We start from the raw sequence: 22,666 nt of genomic DNA, 5'->3' as shown, positions 1-22,666 counted from the left end.
CCTCCACCACTTCAACGGGCAGAGAATTCCAAAGATTCACCACTCTTTGAGTGAAGAAGTTCCTCCTCAACTCCGATCTAAACTGCCCCCCTCTTATCTTGAGGCTGTGCCCTCTAGTCCTGCTATCCTTTCTAAGCGGGAAGAATCTCTCTACCTCTACCCTATCCATCCCCTTCATTATCTTATACGTCTCTATAAGATCCCCCTTCAGCCTTCTAAACTCCAACGAGTACAGGCCCAGTCTATTTAGTCTCTCTTCATAGTCTAACCCCCTCATCTCTGTTATCAGCCTTGTGAACCTCCTCTGCACTCCCTCCCAGGCCAATATATCCATCTCAATGTACTTCCTCCAATCCCACGCACTTTGACCTTGCATGATAATCTCCAAGTCGGGATGGTGAGTGGCTTGGAGGGGAACTTGCAGGTGGTGGTGCTCCCAGTTATCAGCTGCCCTTATCCCAGTTTCAGGTCAGTGGAGCTCCCAGAATGTTGATATTGGGGGTTTCAGCAATTGTAATCCCATTGAGTGTCAATGTCTCTGCCTTCAACGTTTAAAGAATAAAAAATTTTCCAAACAATTGCAGTTGAAAGGAAAGGCCTGCATTTTTATGGTACCTTTCTCCACCTCAGAACTGACATCTCCTCTGACGCACAACCCAAGTGTGTGGGATAAATTCAAAGGGCCATATTGTGCTCACCTTGCATGGGAATTTCCAAGTTGCACATTCGAGAAACTATTAGTCAGAAAGTCCCAAAGCACCTTACAATAACAACATAGATTAACACAACAACATCCCGATATCTTTACGGGAGCATCACAATAGCATTTGACATTGAGGCCATAAGGAGATATCTGGGCAAATGACAACTTGGTCAAAGAGATCGATTAGGATTTTATAGAGTGTCTGAGGAGGAAAGAGACAGAGAACATACCCTACCCAAACCCATTTACAGCTGATTAAGCAAGTGCAGTTGTTGTTGCAATGTAGGAAAGTCAGCAGGCAATACATACACAGCAAGATCCCAAAACAGTTACATGATAAATGTTGTTGAGTGGGAGGGTTTGGGGGGAGTCTAAATATCAACCCCAGATAACAGAGAGAAGTCTGCCCTGCAATTCTTCAGAACAGTAGCTGTGGGGGTCTATTTTGTTCACCCAAACATTTACAGTGGGCGGCACTTGTAGCACAGTCGCCTCAGGGACCCAGGATCGATTCCCAGCTTGGGTCACTGTCTGTGTGGAATCTGCACATTCTCCCCGTGTCTGTATGGGTTTCCTGCAGGTGCTCCTGTTTCCTCCCACAGTCTGAAAGATATACTGGTTAGGTGCATTCCTTCAGTACAGAATGAGGACATACGGCCCATCAAATCTTCACCGACAACAATCCCATCTGGGTCCTATCCCCGCAACCTCACATATTTACCCCACTTAATCCCTCTAACCTATGCTTCCTGGGACACTAAAGGGCAGTTTAGCCTGTCCAATGCACCTAACCAGCATGTCTTTCGGGAGGAATCTGGAGCATCCAGAGGAAACACAGGGAGAATGTGCAAACTCCACATAAACAGTGACCTAGGCCGGGAATCAAACCCAGGTCCCTGGAGCTGTGAGGCAGCAGTGCTAACCACTGTGCAACTGTGCTGCTCTATTGGCCATGCTAAATTCTCCCTCAGTGTACCTGAGCAGATGCCAAAGTGTGGCGACCAGGGTATTTTCATAGTAACTTCATTGCACTGTTAATGTAAGCCTATTTGTGACGCTAATAAACAAACTTAAAGCTAGTACAGGGTTGTTGTCACTAGCATCCTGCTCAATCTTCATCCCACTGCCTAAAAGCAAACATTAATCACTCTCACTGTGGGTGGACAGGAGATTGGTACACAAGTTAGCTGCTCCGTTTCCGACACGACAATAGTGACCACACCTCTTTCGTTGACTGATTCTTGCGGTGATGAAAGACAATGTATAAATGCCAGTCTTTCGTTCCAAGTGAAACCTATCCCGGAATCCAGTGACCCTATTTCAAAAGTACCAACATCATGTTTTAATTGTCAACCGGTTCACCGAAGTGAAATGGCATTCTATTACACTCTGGGGTATTCCCCCATTGTTCCACAATGCTGATCCCTGCATTGTGCGTTGCTTCCTCGCGACTCTCTCAATTACATGGGCTGCGTTATTTTATATTAAGCTGCGTCATCTTTGCCTTGGGTTTCAAGCTGCACAAAAGTCTTAGCCATGACCTTCATGCTGTAAATTCTTAGCAATACTGCCAATTTACCGTAAAAGACAGGGCTCACAACCAACTTCCTTATTCAGCTCTCTCAGACACTTTGTTACATAGAAATGCAGCACAGCAGCAGGCCATTCAGCCCATCTGGTCCGTGCTTGTGTTTTACACGGAGTCTTTTCCCACCTAAACTTATCAACATAACCTTTCTTCCAAATGTATTTATCCAGCTTCCCCTGAAACGCATCAATTATATTTGCTACAGGGGAGACAGTGGCATTGTCTCAAGTAATCCAGGGAAATTCTCTAGGGACCTGGGTTCGAATCCCACTATGGCAGATGATGAAATTTGAGTTCAATAAAAATCTGGAATTAAAGGTCTAATGGTAACGATGAAATCATTAACAATTGTAAAAACCCATCTGGTTCACTAATGCTCTTTAGATAAGATAATCTTACCCGGCCTGGCCTACATGCGACTCTAGACCCACAGCAATGTAGCTGATTCTTAAATATCCTCTAAATGTTGGCCCACATCCCATGAATGAATGAAGAAAATGCTCCTTTGGCAATCTAGGGGCCATTCAGCTCCTTGAATGTTCCACCATTCAATCATGCCATAACTGATCTATATTTAATCTCCTTCCACCTTCCCAGGCTCTTTTATATAGTGTACTGGAAAATAGCCTTTGAGTGGCAAACATTAATTTAAGATTTATTATTAAATTACTCTCTGGGAAAATAAGTTTTTCCAAGTTCCCTGTTGGATTGACTAGTGACCACCTTGTATTGCTACAAGTCCATCAGGTTACTTCTCAAGCTTCTCTTTCCTAGAGAAGAGAGTTCCAACTTAGTCACTCTTTCTCGAAAGCTAGAACTTCTTAGGTTAAACATGAAGCTATTGTTGTGGGCTAACCCTGTGAAGAACTGCCAACATCGCAGAGATCCTGAGCAACTGAGGATTGATTCCAGAGATGAGGGGTTTGTGGTATGAAGAGAGATTGAACAGTTTAAGCCTATCCTCTTTATTTAAGAGAGCGAGAGGAGAACAAATTGAGATATGCAAGATGATAAAAGGTATGGATAAAGTAGGCATGGAGCAGATGCTTACTCTTGTGGGGCATTCTAGGATGAGGTCATGGTCTTCGGATAAGGGGCAGCAAATTTAAAACAGAGCTGAGAAGAAACTACTTCCTCCAAAGGATTGTGAATCTGTGGAATTCGCTAGCCCACAGCGTGATGGACGCTGGGACAGTGAGTAAATTTAAGGAGGAGTTAGACAGATTTTTAATTGGTAATGGGTTGAAGGGTTATGGGGAGAAGGCAGGAAAATGGGAACGAGGAGCATATCAGCCATGATGGAATGGCAGAGTGGACTCGCTGGGCCGAATGGTCTAATTCTGCTCCTATATCTTATCAGCTTATGAAGCAATTAGTTCAATAGATCTGGCTTTGGATCATCAATTAGATCTGGTTTTTTGATCCAGTCGCGCATCCACTGCACTAAATGAGCTCATCAGCCAGTGATACCAGGCCTCAACTTAACAGCCACAGATGCAATATTACTCTATGTGATTTGATAGCAGCCATACTAAATGGTGGAGCAGGCCCAATGGGCTGAATGGCCTACCCCTCTTCCTATGTTCCTATCCGGTCCACCTAATACCACAGGGGGAAAGAAAATTCTCCAGGCTGGATCCTGCAGATATTTGTACCTTAACAAAACTAGCTTCAACGAAACCAGTTATGGGACAGTTTCTTGACCTTGCTTTTCCACCCATGTCTCTCTTTCTCTCAAACACTGCCCCCCACCTCTCTCTCTCTCATTTCTCCCATGGCAACCACTCTTATAGACCACGTTCATTGTTAGCACTGATGTTGTTTTGGAACTTTGCTCAGGGGAATGAGGCGGATGGGGGAAAGATTTATAGAAAGGGGGCTTTGGTTTAAGGGATCTTTGGAAATTTTGAGAAACGTTGGTTTGATGTATGTGACTTATGATTTCATTGCCTCCTATAACATATTTTTAAAAATCAGTCAATTTTTGGGATGTAATTTTTACCTTTCATTGTTAAATAATCATTTCTATGTAATTATTAATTGGACAAGCAATATGCCCACAACGAATTTCCGAATAAAAACTTGAATTGAGATCAGCTGAGATGGATCAATAAATAAAGACAGAAGTCTTCATTCAGAAAGGACCCCATGTATACTATAAGGGTCTGGTATTAAAAGAGTTAATGTGGGAATGACTACAGTTACGTCCACACAATGATGTAACTGTGCAATGATGTACAGACCCAGAGCCCAGGTGGTGCTGGCTGGAGACGTGTCCTGTTGCAAATGAGGAGATACTCCTGGCCTGCGCCCCTTACTAGTATAATCTTTTTAGTTACAAGTAGTCAGTGAAGATTTGCTGTTAAAGGGCGGCACGATGGCACAGTGGTTAGTACTGCTCCATCACAGCATCAGGTTCAGTTCCTGGCTTGGGTCACTGTCTGTGTGGAGTTTGCATGTTCTCCCCATTTCTGCGTGGGTTTCCTCAGATGCTCCAGTTTCCTCCCACAGTCAAAAGATGTGCAGGTTAGGCACCTCGGCCATGCTAAATTTCACGAGTTTCCAAAGGTGTGTAGCTTCAATGGGTTGGCCATGGTAGATGTGCAGGTTTATGGGGGCAGTGCAAGGGATGCAGCCTAGAGGATTGGTGCAGAATGGGGGGATGGGCTGAATGGCCTCCTTCAGCACCGTAGAGATTTTATGGTTCTAAAAGAATACAAGACAATTCCTGAACAAACATGTTCTGTAATCAACTCCATTGCAGCACAGTGGTTAGTATTGCTGCCTCACAGGGAGCTGGGTTCGATTCCTGGCTTGGATCACTGTCTGTGTGGAGTCTGCACATTCTCCCCGTGTTTGCGTGGGTATCCTCTGGGTGCTTTGGTTTCCTCCCACAGTCCGAGATATGTACTGGTTAGGTGGATTGGCCATGCTAAATTCTCCCTCAGTGTATCCAGACAGAGTGTGGCGACTAGGGGATTTTCACAGCAACTTCACTGCAGTGTTAATGTAAGCCTACTTGTGACTAATAAATAAACTTTAAAATTTTACGAGGCTGTGTCTCCCTTACTTTTCCACATCAGTGTCCACTGCAAATCAGACTTCTGGGTTCAGGTCCCTTGCCAGAGACTTGAACACAGAATTCTCAGTATGGCACTCCCTCAGTACTGCCAATGGGAGTGCCACACTGTTGGCAATGTGACTTTTGGATGAGATGTTAAGCGGGGCCCTATTTGCCATCTCAGGCAGATGTAAAAGATTCCATGGCATCACTTGGAAGGAAATGGGATTGCCCCAGCACCTTGGCCAATATTAATCCCCCAATCAATATTAAAATGGTCACCACATCACTCATTATTGGAGCTTGCTGTGCACAATTGGGCTGCCGTGTCCCTACATTACGATATTGACTACACTTCAGAAGTACTTTTTCCTGGATTCTAGCCAGCGACACCCACATTTAAGGGATAGGCCAGCATTTATTGCCCAACCCTAATTGCCATTGGCTCTTGTCCCTAGAATCCCTACAGTACAGAAGGAAGTTATTTGGCCCATCGAGTCTGCGCCGACCACAATCCTACACAGGCCCTACCCCTGTAACCCCATACATTTACCCTAACTAGCACCCCTAAGCAATTTAGCATGGCCAATCCACCTAAACCGCACATCTTTGGAGTGTGGGAGGAAACCGGAGCACCCGGAGGAAACCCGTGCAGACACGGGGAGGATGTGCAAACTCCACACAGACAGTGACCCAAGTCGGGAATCTGCTTTGGGAAGCCCCAGGGTGGTGAAAGGCTCTATATGAATGCAAAACCTATTTCCTTAACATGCTCTTGTCTCTGTTACAATGCAGCAATGGTACATTAGGGTTTGTCCCACAGTCTTTTGGTACTAACCGTCTGGCAAGGGGAGAAATCCATTGGTCGGGAAGTTGTTGTCACACTGTGCACAGCGACAGCTATCAGGAGGAGGTGGAAATGCTCCATAGTTTCTGCAAAGAATAACTGGAATTCAGTGACACAGTTATAACAAAATCAGGTATAATTAGAATAGAAACTGAAGCAGAATTTAAACTGCACCGTAATATATTTATAGAGAGAGAGCTGGAATGTTCACAATGCCGTAATATAAACATTAAACAATACCAACGTGTAAAAATAGATACAATCTATAATTAGAAAACAATATCCTTAATTATCAGTGAAAGTAGATTACATTCAACTATAACCAGCATGAAGGCAAAACCAGCCTGGAGCTTTTTGCCTTGAAGAAAACAGAAGGTGAGAGAGGGAAGAGATACAGAAGGGTCCAGAGGGGCAACTTTTTTCACACAGAGGGTGGTGAGTGTCTGGAACAAGCTGCCAGAGATAGTAGTGGAGGTGGGCACAATTCTGAATTTTAAAAAGCATTTAGAAGTTACGTGGGTAAGATGGGTATAGAGGGATAGGGGCCAAATGCTGGCAATTGGGACTAGCTTAATGGTAAAAACTGGGCAGCACGGACAAGTTGGGCTGAATCTCTCATGACGCTATCCACATATTAGAAACAACTATGATATGAACAAAAGGTATATTGCAGAATAAAATGAGTTTAAACTGTACTGCAAACCTGCTGCAATTTAATTCCTTTCTATACTCCTAAAATGTGCAGTGTGATAATGCAAACAGTATTTGGTTATATCTAACACCATACACGTAAATAAAACAAAAATGGTGCAATAAATCAAATGGTGTTATATTAATCACTTCAAACACTGCAATATTCAAACCTCTGCTTGCTATAAACTGAAATAATATGGACTGTACTATAAACAGTGCATAATATGTGCAATTAATGTTAAAAGCACTATAAACAGCGCTACATCATAATAATCTAAACCTTTTACAATATGACAGTATAAACAGTAAAACTTATAATCACAGAATTGTTGTGGTGCAGATGGAGGCCATTTGGCCCATCGTGTCTGCATTGGGTCTCCATTCCCCTGTCTTTTCCCCATATCCCTGCACATTACTTGAAAAGAAACAATCATCCAATAGCATCTTGAATGCCTCGATCACACTTCCAGGCAGCGCATTCCAGATCCCAGCCACTCGCTGGGTGAAAAAGCTTTTCTCACATCATATTTGCTTCTTTTGCAAATAATTTTAAATCTAAGCCCTCTCATTCTTGATCCTTCTAGGAGCAGGAACAGGTTTGCTCTATCCGCTCTGTCCAGCCCCCTAATGGTTTTGAACACCTCTATCAAATCTCCTCTGAGTCTTCTTTCCAAGAAGAACAGTCCCAACCTCTTCTATCTATCCACATAACTGAAGTTTCTCATCCCTGGAACCATTCTTGTAAGACTCTTCTGGACTCTCTCTACAATGTGTTCACATCCTTCCTACAGCAGTGCCTAGAACTGTACACAATATTTCAGCTGAAGTCTAAATAGTGTCTAAATTTGCTATAACATTTATATAAAATTTCTTCCAAGTGTTGAAGGCAGAAGCGATCATCTTCAGTGTCCACTACAAACTTGGCTTCATACCTTGGCCACCATCTCAATTTAAACCAGATGCTTTGCCCTCAGAGATGTTTCCAATCTCACACCATCACTGGGTCTGCCCACACTTTCACTTCTGTAACATTCTCTCTCTCAGCTTACCTGATGCCAGAACCTTGTCTGCGCCTTTATTACCTTCAGATCGACCATTCCAACGCACTTGGGGCTGGCGTCTGACTTTGACCCTGACTTGGGATCATCCAAAACTCTGTTGTCCATGTCTAACTCACACCAAAGTCCAATTCACCCATCAGCCTTGTGCATATTGACCGACATGACTTAACCAGGAGCCCTTGCCTCAATTTTGAAAATAATATCTTCCTTTACTGTCCCATCATGGCTCCGCCCTCCCTATCTCTCTAATCTCCATCAACCCGCAGCAGGTAACTGCATCCAGCTATTAGCTTTTCTAACTCTGGCCTCCTGAGAATCCCCAATTTGCAATCATCATTGGATGATTGTCCAAAGATGTGCGGGTTAGGTTGATTGGCCATGCTTAGAAATTGCCCCTTAGTGTCCAGGGTAGTGGAGGTTAGAGGGATTAGTGGGTATGATATGTAGTCAAATGGGGGTAGGGCCTGAGTAGGATTGTGGTCAGTGCAGACTCAATGGGCTGAATGGCCTCTTTCTGCACTGTAGGGTTCTATGATTCCATGATTAGTACCTGTGCCTTCACTGGGTCAAAATCCTGGAACTCTCCCCCTCTCTTTATGTTAGTGCATAACAGCACTATGGGTGTATCTACATCACATGGACTGCAGCCGCTCAAGGAAGATTTTTTTGATTGGCAGTCAGTGACTGGTGGGGTTCCACAGGTATCTGTGCCAGGACACCAACCATTCACATAATATATGAAAGATTTGAAAGAGGGACCTGAATGTATTATGCAGTATTGCATAATACTGCATTATTATTGCAGAATGTATTATGCAGTATAATGTGGATATATGTGAGGTTATCCATTTTGGTAGCAATAATAGGAAGACAGATTATTACTTAAATGTGTGTAAATTGAGAGAGGTGGATGCTCAGCATGAACTTGGGGTCCTCGTGCATCAGTCACTGAAAGTAAATGTGCAGGTACAGCAGGCAGTAAAGAGGGCAAATGGTATACTGGCCTTCATAGCAAGAGGATTTGAGTATAGTGATAGGGAAGATTTACTGCAATTGTACAGGTTGTAGGTGAGGTCACACCTGGAATATTGTGTGCAGTTTGGGTGTCCTTATCTGAGGAAGGATGTCCTTGCTATAGAGGGAGCGCAGTGAAGGATTACCAGGCTGATCCCTGGGATGGCAGGTCTGTTCTATGAGGATTTCTATAGCACCTTTCATCACCTCCAAAAGCCTGTAACAGTCTCTCCTAAGCTGATTACAATCATATCCATTGGAGTTTAGAAGAGTGAAGGGTTCTCTTGAAACATATAAAACTCCAACAGGGTTAGACAGGGTAGATTTAGAAAGAATGTTCCCAATGGTGGGGGAATCCAGAACTAGGGGTCATAGTTTGAGGATAAGGGGTAAAGCTTTTAGAACTGAAGTGAGGAGACATTTCTTCACCTAGAGGGTGGTGAATGTGTGGAATTCACTACCACAGAAAGTAGTTGAGGCCAAAATATTGTCTGGTTTCAAGAAGAAATTAGATATAGCTCTTGGGACTAAAGGGGTCAAAGGATACGGGGAGGAATCAGAATATTGAATTTGATGATCGGTCATGATCATAATGAATGGAGGAGCAGGCACGAAGGACTGAATGGCCTACTTCTATTCTAATTTCTATGTTTCTAAGAAGGCAGCTCACCACCATCTTCTCAAGGGGCAATTAGAGATGACATTATCCACTGACACACACAAAGTTTACATTTATTTATTAGTGTCACAAGTAGGCTCAAATTCTCATTGCAACAAAGTTACTGTGTAAATCCCCTAGTCGCCACACTCTGGAGCCTGTTCGGGTACGCTGAGGGAGAATTTAGCACGGTCAATGCACCTAACGAGCACATCGTTTGTACTGTGGGAGGAAAACTGAGTAGCCAGAGGAAACCCACTCAGATACGGGGAGAATATGCAGGCTCCGCACAGACAGTGACCCAAGCCAGGAATTGAACCTGGGTCCCTGGCGCTGTGAGGCAGCAGTGCGAACCACTGTGCCGCTCTATCCCATGAACAAATAAATAAGAAAAGCAGCCAGGCTCCAAGCTCTGGAATTCCCTCCCTAAACCTCTTCACCATTCCTCCCTTAAGCCGTTCCATAAAACCTCTGTCTCTGACCAAGTTTTTGGCCATTTGCCGCCTCTCCCCAAACATCTCCTCACTCGACTCGATGGCCAAAGTTTGCTCTGTAACCCTGCTGTAGAAAACCTCTTATTACATTAAAAGGCCCTATACAAATGAAAGATGCTGTTGTAAAATATAAACAGCGCTGCGATATACATAACTGCGCAAGATGAATAAATGAATGCTTGTGCATAAGTAGCAGTGTAACACACACAGCACAATCTGAGCAGTCTATAATATAAACAGCTCCTTCACTTGGACTGTGCCACAGTCTAAACAGTGAGTAACATAAATAATTCTGGAAACAAAGCTGTAATATAAGCACTGCGGCTATTTAAGTGGAGCTCAAACACTGTAGCCTGTGATTGTTCCCTATACTGGTCATGCCCATAGTCTCAGATATAGCCAACAGCTACCCTGTAAAAAATGAAAAGTTAGAGATGTGAGGAATAAAATATAATCATCCACTTGCGCATGACCTGGGAGTATCTGAACCACACTTAACGTGGGTGTGGAAGTTGAGAGGCATTACTTTTGAAAAAGCATTGTTCGCCACAGAACCGAGACGATAAAGGGGAGATTTAACAGACGGGGAAATTTGGGAGTGGTTTTGGCAAGAGCAAAAGTGGAGAGGAACAGTCAGACAAGCAGGAAGGTCAGCAACCAAAGAACGCAGATTTAAAGGTAGTCGGCTAATCTTTCTTTATTAGTGTCACAAGCAGGCTTACATTAACACTGCAGTGAAGTTACTGTGAAAATCTCCTAGTCGCCACACGCCGGTGCTTGTTTGGGTACACCGAGGGAGAATTTAGCACGGTCAATGCATCAAACCAACACGTCTTTCAGTCTGTGGGAGGAACCTGGAGCATCCGGAGGAAACCCATGCTGACATGGGGAGAACTCGCAGACTTCCCATAGAAAGTGACCCAAGACGGGAATCGAACCCGGGTCCCTGGCAGTGTGGGGGGCAGCAGTGCTAACCACCATTCCGGCAACAACTAGGTGGTGGTGGGGGTTGGGGGGGGTGACGAGAGCTGGCCAAAAATCACAGAACAGGGTAAGTCCGTCAAGACATCATACCTCCCACCGCCACCCCCACCCAACACCACCCCCCAAAACCCTGCCACTCCCCCCAGCCCAACACCACCCCACTCCCCCAAACCACCCCCCCCCCACACAACTCCCTTTGCAGAACCAATCTTAGAATTTGATCACCTCTTCAACAGCATTTAAAGAACAAAAGAACAAATAACATTACAGCACAGGAACAGGCCCTTCGGCCCTCCAAGCCTGCACCAACCATGCTGCCCGACTGAACTAAAACCCCCGACCCTTCCGGGGACCATACCACTCTACTCCCATCCTATTCATGTATTTATCCAGATGCCCCTTAAAGGTCACTATTGTATCTGCTTCCACTACCTCCCCCTGCAGCAAGTTCCAGGCATCCACCATTCTCTGTGTAAAAAAACTCGTACATCTCCTTTAAACCTTACCCCTCACACCTTAAACCTGTGCCCCCTAGTAATTGACTCTTCCAGCCTGGGAAAAAGCTTCAGACTATCCATTCTGTCCATGCCCCTCATAATCTTGTAGACTTCTATCAGGTCGCCCCTTAACTTCCATCGTCCCAGTGAGAACACACCAAGTTTGACTTTTGAGAACTTTCTTTGGAACATCCCGAGGACATTCCTGATGGTGGGAGGTGTCCGGAACCTGGGGTCACAGTCTGAGGATACAGGGTAGACCAGTTAGAACAGAGATGAGGAGAAATCTCTTCACCCAGAGAGTGGTCAGCCTGTGGAATTCACTACCACAGAAAGTAACTGAGGCCAAATTGAATATTTTTAGATGTAGCGCACGGGACTTTGTGCAAGCTCACTATCTGTAACATCCCAAAGCAAAACTCATACCCCTAGATCAAGGAGCTGCCATTAGTTTCAGGACGGGATATGGATAGAAATATTTGTTATTTTTAATTCTCCTGATCAACAACCAGAATCTCAGAAGAAATCTGGGATAAGACATGCATTTATGTAGCATTTTTCGTAATATAGAAGCAGGAGTAGGCCATTCGGCCTCTCAAGCCTGCTCTGTCATTCATTATGATCATCCAACTCAATAGCCAGACCCCGCCTTCTTCCCAAATCCTTTGATTCCCTTCACCCCAAGTGCTATATCTGACTCCCTCTTGAAAACATTTAATGTTTTAACTTCAACCGCTTTCTGTGGTAGCAAGTTCCGCAGGGTGGAAGAAATTTCTCTTTATCTCTGTCCCAAACACTCCTTTTGTAGTCACACAAATCTACTAAAGGTTTCAGCCACCAAATCTTCACCTGGTGGTTTCTAGACTCCAAATTCAAAAGCTCCTCTTGGCAGTGCCAACCCAGTGGGTTGGGCAGCACATTGTAGGGGCAATAGCTTGGTACCATCGGGCAGCTTCAACCACCCAGTGATGTCTTGCCAACCCTCTGCAGCTGCAGTGAGCACACGTTGCCTCACAGTGACCTTCCCACCACCACCTTCTAAAAAATCTCAAGAAGCGAGTTTGAATGTTGGGTCAATAATATCATCACTGCACCAACCCCACCCCTAAACATGAAACTCAAACATCCCAGCAAAATGCTTCACCGTGCCAACATTCGATACAATGGGCACCAACAGCAAGAGGGGCAAGGAGCATATTACTCGGATGATGATGGGAAAGACAGAAGTGAGGAGAAGTTATCTGAGCATAGAGTGTCTCCGGAACTTTCTTCCTCAAAAGGCAGTGGAAGCAGAGCCTTTGAATTTTTTTTAAGGCAAACCTAGATAGATTCTTGCTAAGCAGCAGGAGATGAGGGGACGTGCAAAAGGTTATCAGGGATAGGTGGGAATGTGGGATTGAGGTTACAAACAGATCAGCCATGATCTTATTGACTGGCAGAGCAGATTCGAGGAACTGAGTGGCCTACTCTTGCTCCTAGATCATACATGGTCATACGCATGGTCATATGGAGAAACATTAGTTAGGCCACACTTGGAATATTGTGTCCAATTCTGGTCACCACACTACCAGGAGGATGTGATGGCTTTGGAGAGGGTACAGAAAAGATTTACCAGGATGTTGCCTGGCATGGAGGGTATTAGCTCTGAGGACTGATCGAATAAACTGGGATTGTTCTCCTTGGAAAGACGGAGGTTGAGGGGTGACCTGATACAAGTTTATAAAATTATGAGGGGTGGGGGTGAACAGTTGGAAGCTTTTTCCCAGGGCAGAAATGACAATTCCAAAAGGGGCACAAGTTCAAGGTAAGGCGGGGGGGGAGATTCAGTGGAGATGAAGTTTTTTTTACACAGAGGGTAGTGGGGGCCTGGAATGCACTACCAAGTGAGATGTTTGAGGCAGATATGTTAGCAATGTTTAAGAATTATCTGGATAGAAACATGAACAGATAGGGAATAGAGGCATGCAGGTCTAGATAAAGTTTATTCATTAGTCGCAAGTAAGGCTTACATTAACACTGCAATGAAGTTACTGTGAAATTGCCCTAGTCACCACGGTCCAGCGCCTATTCGGGTCAACCACACCTAACTAGCACGTCTTTCAGACTGTGGGAGGAAACCGGATCACCCAGAGAAAACCCATGCAGACATGGGGAGAATATGCAAACTCCACACAGGCAGTGACCCAAGCCGGGAATCGAACCCAGGTCCCTGGAGCTGTGAGGCAGCAGTGCTAACCACTGTGCCACCGTGCTGCCCATGACAGGGCAATATGATCGACGCAGGCTCGGAGGGCTGACGGATCTGTTCCTGTGTTGTACTTCTTTGGCAGCTGGGGTTAACAATGTTCGGGACCAAAAGGGGTCACATGGGAGGTGGGACACTCCTCATCCTGATGTCGGACAGAGTGAACTGGCTTTTGTTTTGCTTTCAGCAACTGGGAAGTGGAAAGTACAGAGTCGGGGAAAACCCAGCTCTCCAGTTCAGGAATTATCAGGTTACTCTGTAGATCAAAGCTGGCTCTTCAGACTTGTTCACAGGCAACAAAAGGAAAAGAGAAAACAAAATCCTGTGGGATGGGAGTGCTGGAGGATCTCTCAGCTTAGTCAATCCTGGAGTTTTCATATGACCCAAGCTAAGTGGAGTTATTTTTAAACTTGTAGTAGAAGGAGCAGGTTGGAGTAAAGAGTTAGTCATTTACACAGTCAGACCAATAGTTGACACCCGACATCAGGATGAGGAGAGTCCCATCTCCCATGTGACCCCTTTTGGCCCCGAACTTCAGAACAGTTTTAAAGTTTATCTATTAGTGTCACAGTTAGGTTTACATTAACACGGCAATGAAGTTATCATGAAAATCCCTTGGTCGGTACACTCTGGTGCCTGATCAGGTACACTGAGGGAGAATCTAGCACGGCCAATGGCGCCTTACCAGCACAGCTTTCGAACTGCAGGAGGAAACGGGAGCACCCGAAGGAAACCCTCGCAGAGATGGGGGGAACATGCAGATTCTGCACATTCAGCGACCCAAGCCGGGAATTGAACCCGGATCCCCGGTGCTGTGAGGCAGCAGTGCTAATCACTGTGCCACCCCAGAAGGAAAGACTTGCATTTATCCAGCATTTAACCTCAGCAAGTCCCAAAGCACTTTACAACCAATGAAGCACTTCTCAAGCATATTCCCTGCTGCAACAGAGGAAAGGCAGCACTGTATTAGTGCACAGCAAGCTCCCACAAGGTGCAATGCGACAATGACCTGATTCTCGGTTTCATTTTATTTATTTAGCGAACACAATGCCAAGCGTATTCCTTCAATCCTGCTGTGTTGAAGGCAGATAGGCTTCTGCTGAGTCTGTGAATTGAACACTCTTTGATGATGTGGTGCAGTTTACTCTCTCTCATTGGGGGCTGGCACTCATGCCCTATCTGTCAAGGTTAGGGAGCTGTGGTTGGTCCTGAACCTGTTGAGGGTGGACTACTCTATCCTTGGGAGATTGAAAGCAGGCAGCTGTTGGGTTGGGTTTGAGACTAGAAACTTGTCTGTTATCTCCAGTGATTCTCTTAGATTTGTCCGGATGGAATGTGTGTTGAAATCCTGTGTGGGAGGAATTATCCAGATCTCTCTGAATCTGTTTTATTAATACAGGTTGAGGGATAACTATTGGCTAGCCATGCCTGGGAGGACTCCCCTGCCCTTCTTTGATTGGTATCAAGTATCTGCATCTACCTTAGAGTGCAAACTTTTAGCATGGATTCCTTACAGTGCAGGAGGCTCTTTGGCCCATCAGGTTGGCACCAACTGTCCAACAGACCCATTTTCAGGCCCACCCTAAGCCCATAATCCTATACGTTTACCCCCCTAATCGCCTTAACCTACACATCCTGGGTCACTAAGGAGCAATTTAGTATGGCCAATCCACTGATCCTGCACATCTTTGGACTATGGGTGCAAATCAGTGCACCCCAATGAAACCCACAAAGACATGGGGAGAACATGCACACTCCTCACAGACAGTGACCCGAGGCCGGAATTGAACCCGGGTCCCTGGCATGGTGAGGCAGCAGTGCTAACCACTGTGCCACCATACTGCCCATTCATTTTGATCTTGGCTGATCATAGAACCCTACAGTGCAGAAAGAGGCCCTTCGGCCCATCAAATCTGCACTGACCGCAATCCCATCCAGGCCCTACCCCCATTTCCCTACATATTTTATCCGCTATGCCCTCTAATCTACGCATCTCAGGACACTAAGGGGAAATTTTAGCGTGGTCAATCAACCTAACCCGCACATCTTTGCACTGTGGGAGGAAACCGGAGCACCCGGAGGAAACCCATGCAGACACGAGGAGAACGTGCAAACTCCACACAGACAGTGACCCGAGCTGGGAATCGAACCCAGGACCCTGGAGCTGTGAAGCAGCAGTGCTAACCACTGTGCTACAGTGCCACCCATGATCGTTGAATTCAATATCCTGACCCTTCCCCCATATCCCTTTTGTAAATCCATGTTGACTTTGTCTGATTATCCCACTGCCTTCCAAATGCTGAGTTACAAAATCCTTGATAATGGACTCTAGCAACTCCCCCAGTACTGATGTAAGGCTCACTGGCCTGTAGTTCCCTGTTTTTTCCCTACCTCCCTTTTTGAATAGTGGGCTTACATTAGCTTCCCTTCAATCCGTAGGAACCAGTCCAGAGTCCAAAGAATTTTGGAAAATATCCATCAATGGATCTTTTATTCCAAGGGCCACTTCCATAAGTACTCTGGGATGAAGATTATCAGGACCTGGAGGTTTATCCACCTTCGATCCCATTAACTACTCCCAAACCATTTCTCTGCTAATGCTGATTTCCTCTATTCACCTATTTGTTCTGCAAACACCATCCTGGAGTCTTGTTTGTGGCCACAGAAACATTTGTTTATTCCCCTTACAATTGAATCCCCTATAACTGTTGCATTTATACTCCCCCCTCTGCAGCAGAACCAACTATGGTGCAATGGTTTTGGTTGTCGCTGTTTTCCTCTGAGAGGTCATTGCCCTCAACAGTTTTGCACGGAAATGGCCACAGAGATTGCCTATCTCTCTCACTCTGCCTGGTGGTCACCCATTCTCTTCCTGCCTGCGGAGTCTGTGCCTGCGGTGTGACCACCTCTCTATGCATGCCATCCACGATACTCTCTGCCTCGCGGATGCTCCACAGTGTCCCCAGCTGTCACTCCAGTTCTGGAACGCAGGCTTCCAAAAGCTGCAGCTCCACTCGCAGGTGGAGGATGTGGTCAAGAAGGCGTACGGTGTACTGGCCTTCATTAATCGAGGGATTGAGTTTAGGAGTCGGGAGGTAATGCTGCAACTTTATAAGACCCTTGTCAGACCCCACTTGGAGTACTGTGCGCAGTTCTGGTCGCCTCAGTACAAGAAGGATGTCGAAGCTATTGAGAGGGTGCAGAGGAGATTTACAAGGATGTTGCCAGGATTGGGTGGCATGCCTTATGAAGATAGGTTGAGGGAGCTAGGTCTTTTCTCCCTGGGGAGATGAAGGTTGAGAGGCCACCTGATAGAGGTTTATAAGATGTTGAGAGGTATAGATAGAGTGGATTCTCGGAGGCTATTTCCCAGGGCTGGAATGGTCACCATGAGAGGACACAGGTTTAAGGTGCTGGGGAGTAGGTACAGAGGAGATGTTAGGGGTAAGTTTTTCACTCAGAGGGTGGTGAGTGAGTGGAATCGGCTGCCATTGGTGGTGGTAGAGGCGAACTTGCTGGGGTCTTTTAAGAGACTTCTGGATGAGTACATGGGACTTAATGGGATTGAGGGTTATAGATAGGACTGGTAGGTATGGATATGATCGGCGCAACTTGTGGGCTGAAGGGCCTGTTTGTGCTGTAGTGTTCTATGATATGGGGGAGGAGGAGGGATCAGGATATTGAATTTGATGATCAGCCATGAACATAATAAATAGCAGCGAAGGCTTGAAGGGCCAAATGGCCTCCTCTTGTTCCTAGTTTCTATGAAATTCCACGCAGACAGACAGTCACCCAAGGCTAGAATCGAACCCAGGTCCCTGGTGCTGTGAGGCAGCGGTGCTAACCACCATGCTACCCTAACCTTGTTAACATCTAATCCAAAACATGGCACTTCTGGTAGAACTGATGTTAGAAAGGTCACCCAGCCCTAAGTCCATGGTCCTAAGTCCCCACTTATTTTTTGGTCAATAACATTTAGTGTCAAAAACCTATCCTTTCCTTAATGTCTCCAGATTGTTACCTGTGTCCCTGGCAGCTGTCCCAATGGCTTGGCACGGTGTCAAACTTTAGCAACCGTCCTCTGAAAAATATCTTGAGATATTTTTACTTCCTTAAAAAGATGCTATACAAACGCAAGTCACTGTAGCGTTGAAGGGAGGTTCCGCATTAAATACTCACCCGAAAGCTAAATTTAATTAAAGGAAACATTTCAATCCAGCTTTTAATCGTTGGCTCATCCTTTTTATATCATTTTATTGATATCCTCAGGCCATTTCTAAGTGCTTCAGAGACAATGAATAACTATCGAGCTATTATAACGAGGGAAACACCACAGCCAATTTGCAAGCACCACAATTACTTGGGTGAATTTTAGTCTGGATAGTGGGAGTGGCCTTGTCTCTTCCATGAGCTGGATCTTCATGGTCATATAATCCTGTGACTAAAGCTTGTAAATGAGCCTTGTGGAAAAAAACAGCAGTTATCGAATATTAACCTGGATTATGTGTTTATATCTTGAACCTCACTTGTATCCACAACCCTGAACTCTACCAACTGAGCCAAGTTCAACCAACAAAATTGTTTTGTTTTAAATAAAAGGAATGCAATATCCACCTACTCACTGAGCTCCTCCACAGTTGGCAGGGTTTATGCAGACACAGGGGCAATTTTTTCCACACAGAGGGTGGTGAGTGTCTGGAATGAGCTGCCAGAGATAGTACTAGAGATGGGTGCAATATTGTCTTTTAAAAAGCATTTAGACAGTTACATGGGTAAGATTGGTATAGAGTTTATGGGCCAAATGCAGGCAATTGGGACCAGCTTAATGGTAAAAACTGGGTGACATGGATAAGTTGAGCTGAAAGGCATGTTTTTATGCTGTAAACCTCTATAACTATGACCGGAAAACCCGTGCAGTCAATAATCTTTAAGAGTCGACTACATTGCTGTGGCACTGGAGGCACATGTAGTCCAGACTGGGTAAGGACGCCAGATTTCTTTCCCTAAAGAACATTAGTGAACCAGATGGGTTTTTCCAACAATCGACAATGGTTCCATGGTCATTTGTAGATTCCTAATTCCAGATATTTTTTATTGCATTTGAGTTCCACCATCTGCCGTGGTGGGATCCGAACCCTGTTCCCAAGAGCATTATCTGAGTTTCTGGATTAATAGTCTAGCGATAATACCACTAAACCATCGCCTCCCCTCAAATGGCCTCTTTCTGCACTTTGGGATTTTATGATTTCAAAGAGGGGGGGAGGTGTTTTCCCAGTATCCTGGTTTTCTCTCAACTGACATCACTAAAGGTACTTGGGTTATCTGATGATCCCATTACTGTTTGTGGGATCTTGCTGTGTGTAAATTGGCTGCCACATGTCCTACATCACAACAATGACTACTTTTCAAAAGCACTTCATTGACAGCAACAGCCAAAACCATTGCACCATGGTTGGTTCTGCCACAGAGGGAAGAGAATAAAAACATTAGTTATAGGGGGTTCAATTCAAGGGGAATAGGCAAATGTTTCTGTGGTCGCAAACAAGACTCCAGGATGGTACTTAAAGAACAAATAGATGAATAGAGGAAATCAGCATTGGCAGAGAAATTATGAGGGAGAAATTGATGGGATTGAAAGTGGATAAACCTCCAGGTCCTGATAATTGTTTAGTAGTTAAGTATAGCAACCCATTTACACACAGAGGTTATTACTGTAAAAAGAGACACACTGCTGAAGCTTTTCATCTTATACTCATCAGGACAAACACAAGAATGCCAAATTTCAAACTATTGCAACAATTTACACTATTGGAGAAAAGGGTGCTGATTGGTTGACAAATCGACCCGGATTGTGGGATCTTCAATGCTTTGGCCAAACAACAATAGGATAAGCTACCAAACTGCTTCAGTCAAGGGACTGTTAATCAGGCTGAGTGAAAAGACTTGCATTTATATTCCTGGGAAATTGATGGGACAACGATAATGTCACCAGACTAATAGTCCAGGGGCATGGGCTCTGAGGGAAAGGGGACAATCCCTCCACGGCAAGAATTTAAATTCAACTAATAAATCTGGAATCGAAAACTAGTCTCATTAATGGCCACCGTGAAATTATTGTCGATTGTTGGAAAAACCTATCTGGTACACAAGCATACTTTAGGGAAGGAAATCTGCTGTCCTTACCGGGTCTGGCTTACATGTGACTCCAGACCCACACCAATGTGGATGACCCTTTCATTGCCTTCTGAAATGGCCACTCAGTTCAAGGGCAATAAGGGACAAGCAGTAGATGTTGGTCTTGCCAGCAAAGAAAGAATGAAGAAAATATAATTCTCATCACCACTGGATGTCCCAGCAATGCTTTACAGCTAATGAAACAGTTTTTGAAACGTAACCACAGTTATAATGTAGGAGATAGAGACAGCATTGTACTCCATCCGCACCGCGCTGGAGAATTATAGAATCGAACAGTGCAGAGGAGGCCCTTCAGCCCATCAAATCCTCACTGGCACATTAGAAACACCTAGGGTCCCACCTGCTAGCGCTTGACCCATAGCCCCGAATGTTATGATGTGCGAAGTGCTCATCTAGATACTTTTAAAAGGTAACCTGCCTCTCCCACCTTCCCTGGCAGCACGTTCAACATGTCAAGTAGCCAAATCTGATCCATTCTCCTAGCCCTTGCCGACAATTTCTGTCATCAGCCACAAACCCCTCTCCCATAAAAAAACATCAGCCTTCAGAGCAAAAATAAGCACAGGCAAAAAAAGTACTGGAAATCCTCAGCAGGTCTGGCAGCATCGGACTTTTGAGTGGACAGACCTTATGTTAAGCTGACTTTTCTCTACACCCTAGCTGTGACTGTAACACTACATTCTGCACTCTCTCCTTTCCTTCTCCTCTATGTACTCGATGAACAGTAAGAAGTCTCACAACACCAGGTTAAAGTCCAACAGGTTTATTTGGAATCACGAACTTTCGCAGAGGGCGAGTCACCTGATGAAGGAGCGACGCTCCCAAAGCTCGTGATTCCAAATAAACCTGTTGGGCTTTAACCTTGTGAGACTTTTTACCGTGCCCACCCCAGCATCTCTACATCGTGGCTACTCAGTGAACGGTCTGCTTTGCTTGTATGGCACTCAAGAAGCAATATTTTTCACAGTATACTAATACACGTGGCAATAATAAATCAAATTAAAATGTTTCAGCTGGAGGAAAGCAATTTTGGAGAAGCCACATCGGAGCTGCTGAGATTTTCCGTAGCATTTTCTATTTTTATTTCAAGGCATTTTAACCTGGCAGTACTTTAATTGCTAAAGCAGGTTGCTTACAGAACTCCCGTGGTACATAAGAACGGCCCCGCTCCTCTAAATGCTTTTTAAACAAAAAGTCAATAAAAGTTGCAATCATTTAATCGCTTGCTGGCAAATGTCTCCCTCCTCAGAACGCGAGGAGTTAAGGAGAAGTGTCTGAGTGTAATAAACACTCAGCTAAGTGCTGAAATGTAGGCAATTCTCTCCCCTCCGAGCTTTTGACCTTATCCAAGCTCTCTGCGGCACCTTGAGATTGTCCACGCCGTTAGGTGATGTTCCCATCTGGACAGAGTCGTATCATTTATTAAACAATGTGGGTTGTACAGTGATTAGCACTGCTGCCTCACATGTGCCAGGAACCCAGGTTCAATTCCCGCTTGGATCACCGTCTGTGTGGAGCTTGCACATTCTCCCCATGTCTGCGTGGGTTTCCTCCGGTTTCCCACCCCACCCCACCCCACCCCACATGTGCTGGGTTGGGTGCATTGACCCAAACAGGCACTGGACAGGGTGGCCACTAGGGGAATTTCAAAGTAACTTCATTGCAGTGTTAATGTAAGCCTTACTTGTGACACTAATAAATAAACTTAACATTCGAATAGAAACTACCTGTCAAATAAAATTGTGGGGGGGAAGGGGGGAAGGGGGGGGAAGAGAGAGAGAGAGAGAAAAGTTTGACCAAGAATCCACATATTGGTTGTAAGAATACAACTCCACTAAGCAAAAATGTTACAGCCCCTGTATCTCATTCATCAATAAGAAAGTTACACATTTGTCAATTTATCGGCATTTTCTTCACCCCCCCAAAAAAAAAGATCCCGAGGGCAGCAGCAACAATAACCCCAGAAAGTCAACAAACAATTTCAAATGATTTTGTTAGAGACAATTACAACATTCAGTAATAGCCGGATATAAACAGGAGGGGGAAAAAATCGGCATTATGAAACAGCACAGGTCAGAAATACAACGAAGTTCTTTTGTTTTTTTTTAAAAGAAAAACACATACACACACATTTTAAATGTTCAGTTATTACCTGGCTGGAGGCAGAGACGGTGAAGAAAAACAAGCCTCCGTCCCTCCACACTCCTTTCACATTGCTGAACGCTGGCTGCCTAAACTCACTCGCCGGGACCCATTGAAAGCGGGAGAGGGCTCTTCCCTGCTACTCCTGATCCGTTTGTGCATTCCCATCCCTCTGGCCGGGGAGTAGTTGGGAAGTTGGGAACATATTCCTTCTGGCCACTGCGGAATCTCAACCATATTAGGAGGATGGTTATCTAGGAAGTTCAGTCATAGTTAGTCATTGGTTAAACGCTGGGTCGCGCTGCCTCCTGCGCTCAAGTCCACAAATTGTACCATACAAGACAGATCTCTATTGGTGTGTATGCTTCACCCGAGCTTCCTTCCACCCTCCTTACTAACTCACCTCTCTTATTCCTTTCTCCCTCATGTGTTTATCCAGCTCCCACTTAAATACACCTATACCATTCACCTCAGCCACTCCCTG

At 45.0% G+C, this 22,666-nt stretch overlaps 1 protein-coding gene across 1 annotated transcript in view; it reads right to left on the bottom strand.

Annotated features, from left to right (window-relative positions):
• Positions 1 to 22,443, bottom strand: part of lrrc32 (leucine rich repeat containing 32) — a 30,154-nt gene extending 7,711 nt beyond the window's left edge. Inside the window, exons 1-2 of the mRNA XM_080197686.1 lie at positions 22,193 to 22,443; positions 6,191 to 6,285 (exon numbers count right to left, since the gene is read on the bottom strand). Coding sequence (XP_080053812.1) covers positions 6,191 to 6,280 — 90 coding nt within the window. The 5' untranslated portion in view covers positions 6,281 to 6,285; positions 22,193 to 22,443. The remainder of the gene's footprint in view (positions 1 to 6,190; positions 6,286 to 22,192) is intronic.
• Positions 22,444 to 22,666: the final 223 nt, after the last annotated feature.

Source organism: Carcharhinus amblyrhynchos, chromosome 10 (genome assembly GCF_965287045.1).
Source record: "Carcharhinus amblyrhynchos chromosome 10, sCarAmb.v2.hapA, whole genome shotgun sequence".
In the NCBI taxonomy this organism is placed as follows: Eukaryota; Metazoa; Chordata; class Chondrichthyes; order Carcharhiniformes; family Carcharhinidae; genus Carcharhinus; species Carcharhinus amblyrhynchos.
This window is presented reverse-complemented; position numbering and strand designations above follow the sequence as displayed.